The sequence below is a fragment of the Drosophila subpulchrella genome, chromosome 2L (genome assembly GCF_014743375.2).
Source record: "Drosophila subpulchrella strain 33 F10 #4 breed RU33 chromosome 2L, RU_Dsub_v1.1 Primary Assembly, whole genome shotgun sequence".
NCBI lineage: Eukaryota > Metazoa > Arthropoda > Insecta > Diptera > Drosophilidae > Drosophila > Drosophila subpulchrella.
This window is the reverse complement of record NC_050610.1, coordinates 18,954,462-18,970,537: the sequence shown is the minus strand read 5'-3', so window position 1 is coordinate 18,970,537 and position 16,076 is coordinate 18,954,462. Positions and strand designations below refer to the sequence as shown.

General features: G+C 39.8%; 2 protein-coding genes across 3 annotated transcripts in view; both read left to right on the top strand.

The window, feature by feature from the left end:
- LOC119546231 overlaps positions 1–16,076 on the top strand; it is a 131,013-nt gene that overhangs the window by 72,755 nt on the left and 42,182 nt on the right. For both annotated transcript variants that reach the window (XM_037852375.1, XM_037852376.1), the window contains exons 7-10: positions 5,228–6,506; positions 9,930–10,028; positions 10,643–10,769; positions 10,846–10,942. In XM_037852375.1, coding sequence (XP_037708303.1) covers positions 5,228–6,506; positions 9,930–10,028; positions 10,643–10,769; positions 10,846–10,942 — 1,602 coding nt within the window. The remainder of the gene's footprint in view (positions 1–5,227; positions 6,507–9,929; positions 10,029–10,642; positions 10,770–10,845; positions 10,943–16,076) is intronic.
- On the top strand, positions 21–869 carry LOC119546234 (caltractin). Its single transcript, XM_037852379.1, has one exon. It carries the CDS (start codon positions 120–122, stop codon positions 678–680), a length of 561 nt encoding a protein of 186 aa, XP_037708307.1. The 5' UTR covers positions 21–119; the 3' UTR covers positions 681–869.

The window sequence follows — 16,076 nt, the reverse complement described above, 5'->3', positions numbered from 1 at the left end:
AGTTTAAACAACCCGCCCGATTTATAAACAGTATAAGTTCACACTCACAGAGCGTTGATCGCAGTCTATCGATATTCCCGCCGATTTCCAATTTAAAACGATATTTCGATATAATCATCATGGCGAGCAAACGACTTGGCAGCATGGCATCCTCGGCCAGTGTGATGCAATCGACGGCTTCGATCTCCAGCAAGGCCAAGAAATCGAAAAAGGCGAGGTTGCCGACCTTTGACCTTTCGCTAAGCCAAAAGGTGGACATTAAGAAGGCCTTCGATCTGTTCGACACCCAATGCACGGGCTTTATCGAAACCAAGGAGCTTCGCGTGGCCATTCGCGCCTTGGGATTCGAGCCAAAAAAGGAGGAGATCAAGCGCATGATGGATGAAATCGATAAGGACAAGACGGGAAGGATTGCCTTTAACGATTTCCTATATCTGATGCGTCAGAAAATGGCCGAAAAGGACTCCAATCAGGACATGATGAAGGCCTTCTCCTTTTTCGATGACGATCGCACTGGGAGCATCTCCTTTGCCAACTTAAAACGCGTGGCCAAGGAGCTGGGTGAACAACTTACCGACGAGGAATTGCAGGAGATGATCGATGAGGCCGATATAAATGGCGACGGAGAGGTTAGCAAGGAGGAGTTCCTCAACCTCATCAAGAAAACCAATTTGATATAGTCGACTTTTGTTTAAATTTACCTCCCAATTCCAAAAGGGAAACGACGTTGCTTCTAACCCATATAGATTTACTCATTGCAGGCAGACACTTGAATACTTTAAACACCATCCTGACTCGCACACTCAGCAGAGTATCTTGAAGAAGTTTGGATATGCTTCGGTTAAATAAAGCAACGCTCTGCAAATGCACTCTGACATTTTTCCTTCTTGGAAGCTTCCAATTAACACTTGTCACCCGTTTTTTCCCTTAAATTACACATGGGTGTATGACCTATGCAAAAGTGGAAGACATTCCTCTGGAATTTAGCTTTCCTGTTGCATACCCTCTTTTTGGAGAGTTTACTTTTATATACAAGAAATACATTAAACAAGACGTTTAACAATTTATGAATTTAATTTATGAAAGTGGAAACTGTCTTGAACTAAATGTATATGAATTTATATTTATATGAAGATTGTTTCATACCAATTAAATTCTTTATAATTCCATCAACCTTTTGGCTGTTGAATGCAAGGAAACCAGATCTATTATATGATAGCATGCATTATATACCTACAATTTAAACCAATCAGGTAGTAATTATTTCTTAAAGCTTAATAACAAACTTAATGAGTTGCTGACAATAAAAAATAATGTGAGTAATTTGTAAGTCGCAAAAATTATGCAGATCTTTGACAGTTGACAAATGATTGATCGTTTCCTATTAAAAAAGAAAATTTTGCTTTAACTTAAAAAAATAAATTAATAAAACCGACTAGGGAATGCCCAACAAATTTTAACATTTTCAGAAACTGTTTTGTTTAATTATTTAAGTTCAGATAGCGCGGTATCCCAAAGTTCTTCCCATTTATAAACACACAAAGTTGGTCCTGCCATTTTTTGCCAGTTTTCTGGCACAGGCCCCTGTCATGCATAACAAATCTCTTTGACACATTTGATGTATGCCTTTCCATGGGCCTGCTCCACTTTCGGTTTTCAGTTTTCAGTTGAGTTTGTTGCAGCAAATTGTGGCTGCAATTTGGTGGCATGCGTGGGTGCTCTTCTAACTGCCGGAAGAGCTTTCCCATTTTCCCAGTCTCCTGCATTTTTGTCCCTTATTCACCCTTCAACTCTGTGTCTCCGTTCCGCTGTTCAAACGGCAAACATAATTTAGTAGCATCGTTTTTGGGTTTTTATTTACGCTATGCGTTACATTTAGTTGCTAGTCGCCCTAGGGCTTTAAATTTATCAACTTCTAGTTGAAGGATCGGGTGGCACGATTGATGAATGGATTGATATATTACTGACTGGCAGAGTGAATTGGACCAAAATTTATGTGGTACTCCAAGGTTCAGGCAAAAAATTAATTTCATCTGAAAAATCATTTATTGGACATTCGGTGTGTACTCAAAGCCTGTACAAAAAATTAAAGCAATTCTGCAATACCAAATAAAATATTAAAATTTTTTATCATTTGCACATGTCCTGGCTATATTAAGTATACGCCCCATTGCACTTTAATATTCAGCGCCAAAAACAAACAAATCATAAGGTCTGAGCAAAAGAAAAATATATTTTAGGCACTAAGAATAAGACCAAATAAAATATTTTGAAAATAAAATATTAAAAACTTCCATAATTTGCACATATCGAGGCTATATTAAGTATACGCCCCATTGCACTTTAATATTCAGCGCCAAAAACAAACAAATCATAAGGTCTGAGCAAAAGCAAAATATATTTTAGGCACTAAGACTAAGACCAAATAAAATATTTTGAAAATAATATATTAAAAACCATCATTTGCACATATCGAGGCTATATTAAGTATACGCCCCATTGCACTTTAATATTCAGCGCCAAAAACAAACAAATCATAAGGTCTGGGCAAAAGCAAAATATATTTTAGGCACTAAGAACCCACTTTTCACAAACAGTTTTTATTACCAAACATGCCACGTTTACCGCCCTAATAATTGGTAAGTTTTTCTTTTTTGGCCAGCTGGCTTTTAAGGCCAGAATAAAAGCCGAAATGGCCCTTGATAAAGTCGTAAAGTTAAAAGCTCTGATGGATAATTACAAATTGGCAGGGAGAGTTCTCGGACTTCGGGAAAAACTAAAACAAACTTGAGTATTTATAAAAGTTTTTTGCTTATTGCTTTTGCCAAATCGATTAAAGGCGATTGTATTTTCGAGGAGGGGCGATCCCGGCACACAGGGGCAGCCAAAGTTCCAGTAAAATATAACCAACACTCAATTTTACGAACATTTAGCTAAATACCCGAACACAGGGAAAAAGTGAGACAGAGAGACGTTCGTAAAAAAGTTTTTCGCAAACTACAAAACTGCCATAACTCAACATTACGCCCGACACACAATCCCCATCCCATTTTCCCCGCTTTTCCATCGCAAAATTGTTGTAACTGTAGCAAGAAAGTTGAGAGGAGGGTGCACACACACACACACACACACACATAGCTACATAAATTATAGTAAAAAATTGCACAAAATTGCAGCAAAGTAGACGAAAAATTATTATAAAATGTGCATTATGAAATTTAAAACGAGACAAAGACGCAAAGCATAATTCAAAAGAGCACGAAGACGAGAAGCGCAAAAGGGGATCCTGGAAAAATGTCCATGCAAAAAAGTGGCTGGGGAAAAATCCGGGAGAAAAGTCGCGAGGAAAAACTAAGGCGATATATCAAGCCATTTAATGCTTAAAAACGCAACGAGATGCGGTTCACCACAAGTCCTCAAGCCCTTCCCTTTGCCCCTTGCCCTCTCCAAGCCCATAAACTCGTCGTCAAATTTGCGGCATAAACGCCAAATAACCATATACTGTGTTGCATGCATTTTTGCGAATTTATTCGCATTATGTATGTCGGTTAGGGTTTAAAATGGCAAACAAGAAAAGGGAAAGCAAAGAGTTTAATTAGAGAGTGATTTGCCATCCCAGCAGCTGCAAGTAGCGAGGGAAGAACTCAAGGGAGAAAGTACGAGGGCTTTCGAAAAGTAAATGAATAAGGAAAAAAGTTGGCAAGAGACATATAAGCCCTGCCAATTATTAAAGACAGAGTAGGAATGTTTTTGCAAAGCGATTAAGGTAACTTTAACGCTTGCATGTAAAGAATGTTGGTCCTACTGTTATTCCTTTCATTTTATGTAAAATCCCAGAAATACTGGGATTTAAATACTCATTTATAAAAACCTCTAAAATAATATTTCTTCTGACTCAACTGACTTAAACCAATTAATCTCACACCAGAAAATTCCCAAGCCAAAAATATAAAAAGATGGTAAAAAACCAAAGAAGAATACCGTTCACAAATTGGCCAGTCTTAAAATATGCAGCACACGCCACCGCTAAATATTTGCATAAATTATTTGAGCTGTCGCCGGGCAGAGGGGCTAAAGAATAAATAAATTACCAAATGAAAATATGAAAATTTCAATTTCCACTTAAGCAGCGGACAGGATGCGACAGGACACGACACCGCCATTGAAAAGGACAAGACAAAGTAAATAAAAAATAATCAACAAAAAGACAACACAGACAACAATAACGAGCCGAGGGCCAAGGTGAAAGGAATTTCCCTGGGAGTGGGCATAAAGCAATCAAAATTCAAAGGAAATTTTTATTAATGGCAATGCGTTTCGTTTCGCCCAGACGAATAAAAATAATTCTACCAAAAAAAAATAAAAAGAAGGCAAAAAAGATGGGGAAGCAAATCAATGCAAATGTATTTCCCGTAACTGAAATTCAATTTCGAGTCCCTAAGCATCTCCTGTCGATGATTATGAGGATGGCAATGCTGATGATGATGGTGATGCTGACCGTAGCAAATTCAATTAGGGCACTTGGCATGGCCTCGACTCAGGGAAACTTTGGGAGTTTTCGGTGGATAAACCTTTTTACTTGCCCTTTTTCGCACGCTTTTTATGGCCCTCTCTCTGTGTGTGTGTCTGAGTGGGTGTGTGAAAGTCTTTCAGTCTGAACCGGTGTCTATGGCATAATTAAATTTTATGTAGCCAGGGGGTCAAAGGAACGTCTTCAGTCTTCCCCACATCTTCGCCCCCATTTTTGTAAATCTCTGGCTCCTTCTGGGGAATTTTCGCCAAGTAACGTCAAAAGGAGTGCGTGGCATATTTTTCGGAAAGTTTTTACGGTATTGAGAGGCAGCTTTTATATGCTCTTCCCAGAAAAACTTTAGGGCTTGAGCATAGTTGGCAATATAAAGGATAAGAGCTCTGTCATCAGTGTAAAATTGAAATTTTATTTTTGACTTTTACAACGCAAGGGATTAAGACTACCCAATGTAAATTTAACAAATAAAATCTTTTTATTAGGAAAGTAGTTTATAATATTTATATAGGTCACTCGGAAGAGCATCCACTGGTTTTGATGGGTCCACAGTAAACCTATTCCCAGTTCAATCCTTTTCGAAGGCACGTTGTGGGGTTACATCCGCCGGAAGCTGCTCATGTCCATATTGATTTAATGCGATTTCCCCTTTGTCAACAGCTTGATACTCACTTCCTTTTGCCTCTTTCTCATTCCTTGCAGAGTGACACGCCCAGCTTGTCGGATGTGGATGTCATACCGCCTGTGCCGCCGCCGCCGTCGATGAAACGCAACGGCAGCATGCGCAGCCTGAGATTGTTGCAACATCTGCAGCAGCAGCAGCAACAGCAGCAGCAGCACAGCAGCAACAACAATCATTTGTCGCAGCTGTGCAGCAGTGATCTACTGCAGGATTGCACCAAGTCGGCACTGGACGAGTGCACTGCCACATTGCTCAAGTGCACCACAACCAGCAATCACAGCAGCAGCATCAGCAACCACTCGAGCAACAACATAACACACAACAACAACAACAACAATCAGGTGAAGCCGGACCTTTGCCAACCGCCCGGCCATGCCCACAATCATAGGCACAAGCTGCCAAACAATGCCACGCCCACTAATACCAACCCGCCCCCGCCCCCATTTGCCGCCCACGAGGAGGACGAGATATTCTCGCCGCACTCGAAGAAATCGGACCCCAGCCTGTGCTTTCTGCCAGGCGGCAATGGTAATGCATCCTCGAAATACAATACCATTGGGCCGAGCAGCGATTATGCCCGACATTTGGCCCACTACAGTCGCTACCTGCAGAAGCAGCACCACCAACAGCAAATGGCGCACTTTCAACAGCAGCGATGTCGCTGCTTCTCCCAGTCGCTGTTGAGTTTCCCGCAACCGAAGCAGCAGCAGCAGCAGCAGCAGCAGGAGTTGCAGTTGCAGCAGCAGCAACATTCGAACTCACAGCAACACCAAACCCCAGAGCAACACCAGAAGGTGGGCCAGGCAACCCCCCAGCAACCGGCAATCTTTCACACCAGCAGCATGGACTGGACGCTGCCAATTAATAGTCGCAGCTTTGGCAATTTGGTGAACATCGATGGGCCCGGTGGCGGTATTGGTACCGGTGGTTGCCGTGTGCCATACCAGAAAATGCCGGGCAGTGCTGTGCCAGGTGGTCCAATGGCTGCCTCATCCACATTTACGCTAACCTCCTTTGACAGCGATATCGGACATGGCCTCAAAGAACGCGAGTCGCAGACATCGCTCCACCACCCCCATACGCATCCACATCCGCACACCCACTCGCATCCGCATCCGCATCATTATCACGCCCATGTGGGTGGTGCAGCGGTGGTGGGCGGTGGGGTGGTGGGCGGATCGGGTTCGGCCACGCCACAGAAACACCACCAGCTCCACTCGAGCGTCACGAGCATCATGCCATGGAAGCACCGCCAGTGTCCCAGCAGGGGATCCTCCAGCTCCGGCACGAATTCGTTCCGTAAGTACAGGGGATTGCGGATTGGGTTGTTTTCGCAGGGATTACTGTACGGGTTGGACGGAGGGGCTCGTTATATTTTTAGGTGAGCTTTACAAACTGGGGACAAAAGCTGGAAGTCCGATTACTTCTGCGCTTGTTTTTAGGGGAATATCTTCTTCATTTTTAAGCGGATTAAAAAAAAAGAGTTTCAGCTGCTATTCATTAATGAATAAATGACAAAGATACGTATATGTTTATAAATAAAAACACAAATATGACATACCCATTTTATTTATTCAAGTAAGAACAGAAATATTCACAAAATGAATTAGCCAAATGTGGACTCCCTTAAAATAAATTTAAAATTAATAATAACCAGACGTTGGATTTTATGTGATATCGCTTATTTCTAATACGATTTTCATTCCCTTTTGATTGGCTACAAATGTTTTTATAAAATATGGGATACAAAAAGCGAAATTACATCAAATCTGACGATTTATAATAACTTAGAAGTCGTCTTCAAAATGTTTATTATACGTACTTCACTTTTTTATTAATCAAGGATTGCTGAAAATCTGATAATAAAACGTAATCACATTAAATCCAAAGTTTTAAGAAGTCATATTTGGAAAGTTTATTATATTTACTTCCCCTTTTATATTACTTCCTTTTTTCATCTATAAATTATAAAAAATAATGAGGCGCACAAATAACACAAACTCCTTATGTTTTACAGTACTTTTAAGCAGAGCCTGTCGCCAGAATTGAAATACCAATGTGGCCTCATCGGTTTAGGGATAGTCAATTTCAAATACCCATTTAAGACGGAATTTTATGACGTTTCGCCGTCTCTTTCGAACTGGATGCATCGGTATTTGCCTGGTAGTTCTGCCAGACGTTGTACATGACATTGCACTTAATATTCCGCTACCCGTTCGCTGCTGCTCTGCTGCTTTGCCACGCCCCCAGGGGGGCATTGCCATTTAGTCGTTAGCCGTTTGATTGCGCTTCATGTAACATGGCTGCTAAATGTTAAACGTTGCCAATGCCCGCGTGACTTTGGTCTCATCATCATCAGCATCAGCAGAAACATCAGCAGCGGCAACGTTGTCATCCTCAACTCCATCCTCATCGCCGACACCATCACCATCACCATCATCATCATCATCATCAGTCTCCAGCTCATTCCCATCCTCGTCATGTCTCCTGGCAACTGCAATTCGTTAGCAGTCAAAAACTGCGTAGCTGCGGACCATGTCCTGTCCCCTTAAATTTATGCAAATCGCTGGTGCGGCCGCTGAAACTGGACTCGTTACACTTAGAAAAAAGTAGACCATGTAAAAGTGGCAGGTTCATATATTCCGACTCGGAGATTTATAATCATACATATATTTTCGATGTTTATCTGTAAAATTTTTGGATTAGTACCTAATATTGACAAGAAATCATGAAATCCTTAACACTTAATTACATAATTTTTTATTTATTTTTCATTTCCCAATCGATTTATGTCACAAACTATTTTTTCTTATTATTCATATCTGACAGATAAAAAATATATAAATTTACATATTTCTCATAAGATCCTTGATATATTATTATCCTTGGTTTAACACTAATGCGATGGATGTTTTGATTAAGGGCCACAATATCATATCATATCATATAACAATTAAATAATTCTTAAAAAATTATCAAAAATAATTAGTCAATTCTAAATTTTAACTTTTTAATCATCCAGTTTTTTCACAGTATGTAATACTAGTAATTTTCTATTATAGAAGCATTGTAAAAAAAAGTTTTTTCCCAATTTTACTTATGAACATTATACGTTTTTATTTATTTAAGCAATATTTTCCCCCAGTGCACACATTTCTAGTTCATGTAGCATCGCACCTCATCCCTATATTCTTGTTAGGTTGCACATCCTTTCATTGGCCACTTGCTTATCGGTAATTCACTTTGGAGTCGCCCAAGTGCCGGCCACTGTAATCAAATGGATACATTGCAGCCATCGCTCTTTCTGCTGGCTGAGTCCAGACCAGCATTCGGACCCAAAATCTAAAGAGCATCAGCTAGTTTTTCGCCTCACTTGGCTTATTTGCTTAGCTTCAGCGTCAGTTACCCATCTATGTACATTGTACACTTGTCTTTATCAATCGGATTTAGTTGTATAATCAAATTTGGCTTGCAATTACAAATTACCAGTCGTCATTGATAGTCGGCATAAGTGAAATCGTATAATGAGATTTGCATTTCCATTGAAGAGCTTTGCATTAGTTTCATGTGGTTAAGATTTTCATTGAAGGAGTGCGGGGGATACATAGTCCTCTTCAAAGTCTGCAATAATTGGTAACAATAGGAACTTAGAGAAGCAACAATCAAAGGCATATTGTAGTTACGCTTCAGTACTTGCCTGGGATTCATGTTAATTCTAAGACCTTAAATGTCCGAAATTCGGAAATTACTCAAGTAATATTAAAGGTATAGCAATTGATTAATGTCTCATGGGACTAAGTAGGAAACTCTGTAGTCATTTGATTTCTAGTGAGTCATGGGCAATATTTGTAACTCAAATAACAACGAATATTAATATAGTATATTGTCTCGATAAGATAGATAGATATTGGCATTCGTGTTTATAGCTCAATAGTTATATGCATTTTAAGTCAAACAATTTTATTTTCCGCCTATAAATTGCATTGACAATATTAAAATAACACAAAAAAATGAAATTTTATTTTGAAAGTGCAGTTCCAAATCAAACTAACGAAAGATTCCCCGGGCATGATAAACGTTTTAGGAATCACAAAATCGGTATCCTCCTTGTGAGCTAATTTCAGCACATATCCAACAAGTTGTTCTGCTCGAACGAACTCGATTTACTTCATTGGGAAGAGGAGAGAAGACGAAAAACCAACTTGAAGATGGTTTTCCTACCCTTTCCATTTCTTTTTACAAGCAAAAACCAAAAGAAAAACTCAATTTTAAACGTTTAACTAACCATATTTCCTTATTATCGTTTCTTTTTTGCTTCCCTCTCGACTTCCACATCTTGATGCTGACGTGGATGATGCCACTGTGCTTTTCCTCCATCGATGCTGCTTCTTTCCTGATTTTCCTGATGCTTTTCTGCCATTGTTGTTGATGCTGCTGTAATCAATGCCACTGTCACGGCAATTTGCACACACACAAAATGCAACACAACAACGAACAACCCAACAACCCAACAACCCAACAATGAACAATGAACCACCATGTCCATGGTAATGATTATGATGATGACGATGATGATGACAACGATGCTGCAAACGACTTGGCATTGAACTGCCAATAACAACGACAACAATCGATGCGAAACCCCCGGTCATCATGAATGCTGATGACGCCACCATACCTCCAATATCTTCTCGTCCTGGACGTCCTGGAAAATGCTTGCAGGATTCGATGCAGCCAAGCACTGGCTGGCCGTGAGCTCCATCCTCCTGATAATTGGCGCTGCCAGTGTGGCCGTGCCACTGGCGCTACGTGTGGCAGCAAGTGAGTATCTCATCCCATCCCATCGCATCGCATCGCATCGCATCAAACCGATTCGGAACGGGGGAACCCGAGACATCCACAGACCCAATAGACTGAGACATGGACACTCCATAGACAATAAATCAATTACCATAACGCATTTCACACGAGGTCCGGCCCTGGAAGTGAATCTCTGGAGCTAAAGTGTTGCATGAGGCTGTCCTAAGTGGCCCTTAAGTTAGTTAGCAAGTGATTCTGCAACGTACAGGGAAAGAATGGAATAGCAAAAAGCAACTACAAGGAACCAATACTATTTTACATAGGGCAAAGTATGACAATCCTGATTAGTCATGCAAAAGTCAAATGTTAGCTGTAGTGATACAACTATTAAAAAAAGAATGAAATTCAAATTACCATTTTGAAATAATGTTTTGGAGTTCAAGGCTAATAGATTTGTCCGAAACAGAAGTCATACATAGAATAAATTTAAACTCTCATTACATTTTACATTTTTTACATTCTTATTAGTAAGCACTATTTAAAAAACTTTCAAAAACCATTTAAGGAAAATGGAAAACACACAACAATTCATAAAATAGATTATATTCTCCAATTATAATCGAGCCAATTTTCAGGTGCACCGTTTGAGGAGCGTTTGCGCGTGGCCGTTCAGCTTCTGGATCAAGTGCCTTTAATCGACGGGCATAACGACTTACCCTGGAATATTCGCAAGTTCCTGCACAACAAACTCAACGACTTCAAGTGAGCATCCATTACATAGAAATGCAATTAAAATTTAATGCCAATTTGTGTTATTATCCCCACCCACCGTCCGCAGTTTTGATGAGGATTTGCGCAATGTTATGCCCTGGGGTCGCAGCCATTGGAGTCACACGGATCTCACGCGGCTGAAGAAGGGACGCATATCAGCACAGGTAAACCTACCTTAGACGGCCAAGCGCCGCATTTCCTTTCAGGAAACCTTAAGCCGCTCACCAGGAATTATTATAGCACGTAGCTTAAACCTGACAGATTAATACGCTTCAATGGTCGGCATTTTTAGTTTGGTATTTCAGTTTGTTTAGGAATTTATGTCGGATTATAAATTAAATTTCGAACACGTTTGGTAAGGGGTGTAGACGTCAGGTAGCTTGGTAGGCCTGAAAAATATTTAACAGAGCTTGTTTAAAAATCAAGTAATTTATTTAATTATATAAGTGTATTTTTTAAATACAATAAAATAAATGTACCAATATTTTTTAACGGAGAAAATAGTTATATACTATTTAAATATAATATCTAATTTAATCGCCATGGTGAATATATATATTTTGTTCACTTAAGACTCTTTAAAAATCTCCAGACACGTTTTTCTCAAAAGGGCATCCTATCTCCATTCTTCAGTCACACCGAAAAGAGCTTTTAATATTTTATCTGCTGGCAAGTCGTTGTCCAGGCAACAGGCGACTTTTGCCCTCAGTCAGCGGAATAAGGGAAGAAAAATATTAATTATGAGCCACTCACGGTGCTGAGGAGCAGGATGCCCCTGAAGCTGCTCCTTCTGCTGCCGATGATGAGGTTCTTAATTATTTTTTGCCCAGCTACCGGCCAAGAGTGGTCGGATATCCACTTGGTGTCGTTATTGATTCGCTTATGGTTCGATTGCGAGCCAGGGAAATTTGTGAGCCCCATTTAAAGTGACACCGAGGGCAGAATGGGGAAACAGACCAAATGATATGGCTCGCAATTAAACTGCTAAAAATGGCTCAACTAATTGGGACTGAACAGGGAATTCCTAATGATTGACGTGGCCAGAGCAACCAAGATTAATGAGGCAAACCGGCCAGAAAATACCGAAAGTAGGAAGCGATTAACCTGGGAAAAGTTCATAAATCAATGGGAAACCGAAAACCACTTGAATATTTGAAATTGTCCAGAGAATTTCCCCCTACCCTTTCTTGGCTTTCGCATTTTTCGTGGCCCGACCGCAAAGACGATTTTTCACGTTCGCCGCCAAAGAGAAAGAGAAATGCGCCAGCGAAAGGTAATGGAGGAAAAGCGAAAGCGGGAATTTCCACCTGCTTAGGCCATAATGAAAATTAACTTTTCCATTGCATTTTACTTTGGCTCTCCCTCCAGGGCCATAAATTCGGATGCATTCTGTGTTTGTGTTGAGGGCTAACAGGTAATTGCAGTTGGCCAACTACAAGCAAAGTTGGCAGCCGCAAAGTAAAATTATGCAGCACTCAATTTAATTACCCAGTTAAATGGCTCGAAACCTGACTGATGTAATCACAGAAACAAGGAGTGTATAGTACACCGGTACAGAGATACAAAATTTAAGAATCCACTTCCTAATTTTTTACAGAAACACACTGTTTTTCTAATAAAGACCATCTAGAACAGAAAATAAATTATATTTATTCGATTTCTAGGAATAATTTGTGATTAAATTTTACATTACATCCGTAGTAACTCATACAAAATTAATTTCAGTGTACACTCTTAGGCCCTCCTAAGGGCTGGCTTTTATGGTGCACTAAACGCGAAGCTTATTAAAACTTAACACTTACAACAGCCGCGATAGGGACTCAATTGATGGCAGCCCACACACTCCCCGTTTTCCTCCTATTTTCCATCTGGGGAAACCCTGCAAGACACACTCACACTTGGGAGCATGGGAAAACTTCTTGATTTCTTGTTCGATGTAGGTGGCAAGTTATTGCGGCAATTTCTGGTTTCTCCTGTTGGCTAATTGAACTTGTTGACGCGGCTTCCTTTAAACAACTTTGGCAGACGACGGTTGTTGTGTGAAAAATATTGTGTAACTTCTGAAGTTAATTGCAAGGCAGGGGACGGAAAATTTCTTCTTGTGTGCATATAATTGAAACAATATTTACTAAAAATTACTTACCCCCATTACGATCATATATTCAAAGAACATTTTTAATACTATGGTTTTTTATAACCAACAAGACTGTTAGCAGAACCATAGTCCATCCATTAATAACTTTAATTTTTTTTTCTAAATATTATTTAGGACTTAATTTAATAAGTTGTTTTATTTCCTTAATTGACTCATAAATGATCTCAATCTGAACACTTTTTTATGGCTTGCAGCCTAATGTGTTGCACAACTGCGATTTGAAAACTCTAGCAACACTCCATCCCCGGCAAATCAAGCTAATCCAATAAACTCGCTCTCCACTGACTAGCAACAACAACTGGAACGAGGAAAACAGCCATAACAACAAAGCAACAACGTGGCGACTAACTAGTTGACAACATGTTTCAACAATTGTTGCCCAAAATGCCAAACGTGCAACGAATGCGCCTCCGAAAGCCATAGGGAAAATCCACCAAAAAATAAAAGAGATATGGGAGAAAAAACCGTTTAATAGACTTGCTGGAAAATCACGTTTAAACCATCAAGTACTCAAAATCTTGTAGGTTGGCAAACAGTACTCAGCGGCTCAGCTTTTTTTTTCCTACGAACAACATCTGGGCCCAAGGCGATGCCTTGATGGGAAATAGAGAAGGTCAGGCTAAATACATGGAGAAAAAACAGGGGGGAAAAGGTTGACTAATTAAAAGATATCAACAAGTCCATTTGATTAGGTCCTAAACTGATAACAAATATATGTAACAAAGAACACCTTTACAGACTCAGAGAAATTTTTAAAAATAATATACTATGCAGAGATATGAATATAAAATCTAGGGACAACTATTTTAGCATTCTTTGCAGTGTAAAATAAGAGAATACCAAAAGCAGGTAGCAACAATGTTGAAACATCATGGGGCCCCCAAAAGTTGGCTACTGTTTTTGGGCTCGGGACACGGAAACGTCGTGTTACGCTTGTCCGGTTGCATGGCCGCCTGCATTCTTCCTTTCCTTCTTTCGTCCTTCTTGGTCCACCCACACAAACACACAGATAGGGAGAGAGTCAGCGTAATGGAAAGAGCACACACACACACCGAAACAGTAGCAGAAACAGGACGAAGGACCAAGGCTCGCTTGGGGCGGAAGTGGCCGCAACGAAGAGTCGTCGACGAGGCTGTAATCTGGGCCAGGACATCCAGGACATTCGGGGCATGCATGACATGGAGGACATGCCAACGTTATGCGTGAAAAACTCTCTGCTCATCTGTTGTCTGCCTCTGATTATAGAACTCTTTAAGCAAAGTAATAGGAGTTATAAATTAGTTAAATTCATTTTCAAATTTCCATTTGCAGTCTAAAATGGTTAAATAATTTAGAAAATGTTATAATACAATATCAGATGTCCTATGGAAAGTTCTCAAGGTTTTTTCTCTAAATGGTCCTTAAACTAAATAATGAAATAGTACAAACCTAACAACATTTTTCTTACAAAAGTCGTAGGTCGATGTAAAAAATATATATTTTTATTAAAGAAATACTTTCATTATAGTCTATTGGAAGTAAATCGAAGCAAGTTCGTTCTTAACTAAACTATTTAAGGGTATTTAAAACATCGCTTCCTGCCTTGAGTTTCTTTTAATTTCTCTTTTTTCTTGGTAAACAAGGCTTATCTTGCTGCAACATTGGCCTGCAATTTACATTTACTTTCAGAAAGTATTTAGTACTGTTCAGACTGCCGACTCAAAGGTAGACACGGAAGTAGCCACTGACCCCAGACCAAAATGGGAAAACCAGACTAAAACCAGACCCACGGAGCACTCCACACCATTTTTTGTCTTGCCAGAATGATGGTGGTTTTTCGGGGGATTTGTGTTGCGGGCTTGTTGCATTCTTGTGGGATTGTAAAGGTGTTGGACTTGCGGTTTTTGCTGCTCACCACAAGCTGCCGGTCTTTGGATTCCCTTTCAGCCCCATTTCCCCAGTCCACTTGCCCCTTTTTCCCTGTAATTACTGTATGCATTGCAATGCCGCAAGGCAATCAAATGCAGAGCTCCCCCAGGGCGGAAATAATTTTAAATGCATAACGAACACATTCATGGCATTGTTCTGGGCACAAAAGTGACACCAAAATGCCCCGAGTTCCGGCAGTGAAATGTTGATTAAATGCTTTTACAAATATGAATATATTTATTATATTGCCGTGGTAAATTCTAATTAAGAGGCCGGCTAAGTCCTATAAACACAAAGCATATAAATCAATTATTTAGCACTAGTTTGCAATTGAAATTAAACCTCAACTTTAAGTCAGGACCTTGAATTTGAATATATATTGCCGCTATGAGTGTGCTCACATAAATCTGAATGCTCTGGGCAACCTCGGTCCCAGCTGCTGTTGCATTTGTTATTGTGTATTCTGCTGACTTTAATATATGAATGCTCTAACAATAATAGCAACTAGGTTGCACAAGTAACCGCAGAGAGACACACAAATGTGCACGGAGGAAAATAGAATAGCTTTGAAATCTATATCAATAATAGTATCTTAACTGCAAAGATAAATCAGTTCACAATTCTTTTCATTTTCTGAAGTGTATGTGTATACTTTTTTTCACCATTTACTTAATACAATATAGATTTATATAACAAATTTCACAGGAATGTATGGAAAATATTTAACTTAAATGTAGTCCTTTATAAAAAAGTTAATTAGATAATCAAAATGGAATCAAAGGAATTTTTTAGGAGTTTCACCATTAACGCTTTATACAAATATTATATAAAAATCCCGGTCTAATGGCTTAACCTCTAATATGTCCTTTGAGCCTATTTTTAGACCCATTTTTTTTTTTGCCTGCATAATCCCACGCACACATACAAACCCATTAGGCAAACACATTCACACGTGCCACCCATCGACAACAAATCACGCATATGGCCACGGCCACCACAACAACAACATTGTCAGATTCACAATTAACTTGAAGCCAAAATGTTGTCCTTAAGGGAGTTGCTGCTGTTGTTCTTGTTGCTGCCGCCAAACAAGTTTAAATATTAATATGCTTTGTGCCCAGGACGTGGGGGTGAAAATGAGTCTGGGAAATGGGAAAATGGGAAATGAGGGTTGGAGCAAGGACGATGATGAGCCTGATGACGATGGCTTCGAGGACGGCGAAACACCAAAGGCG

What these genes read in the sequence shown, in the direction of transcription:
- LOC119546234 (XM_037852379.1), top strand. Translation starts at nt 120, where the DNA reads ATGGCGAGCAAACGACTTGGCAGCATGGCATCCTCGGCCAGTGTGATG.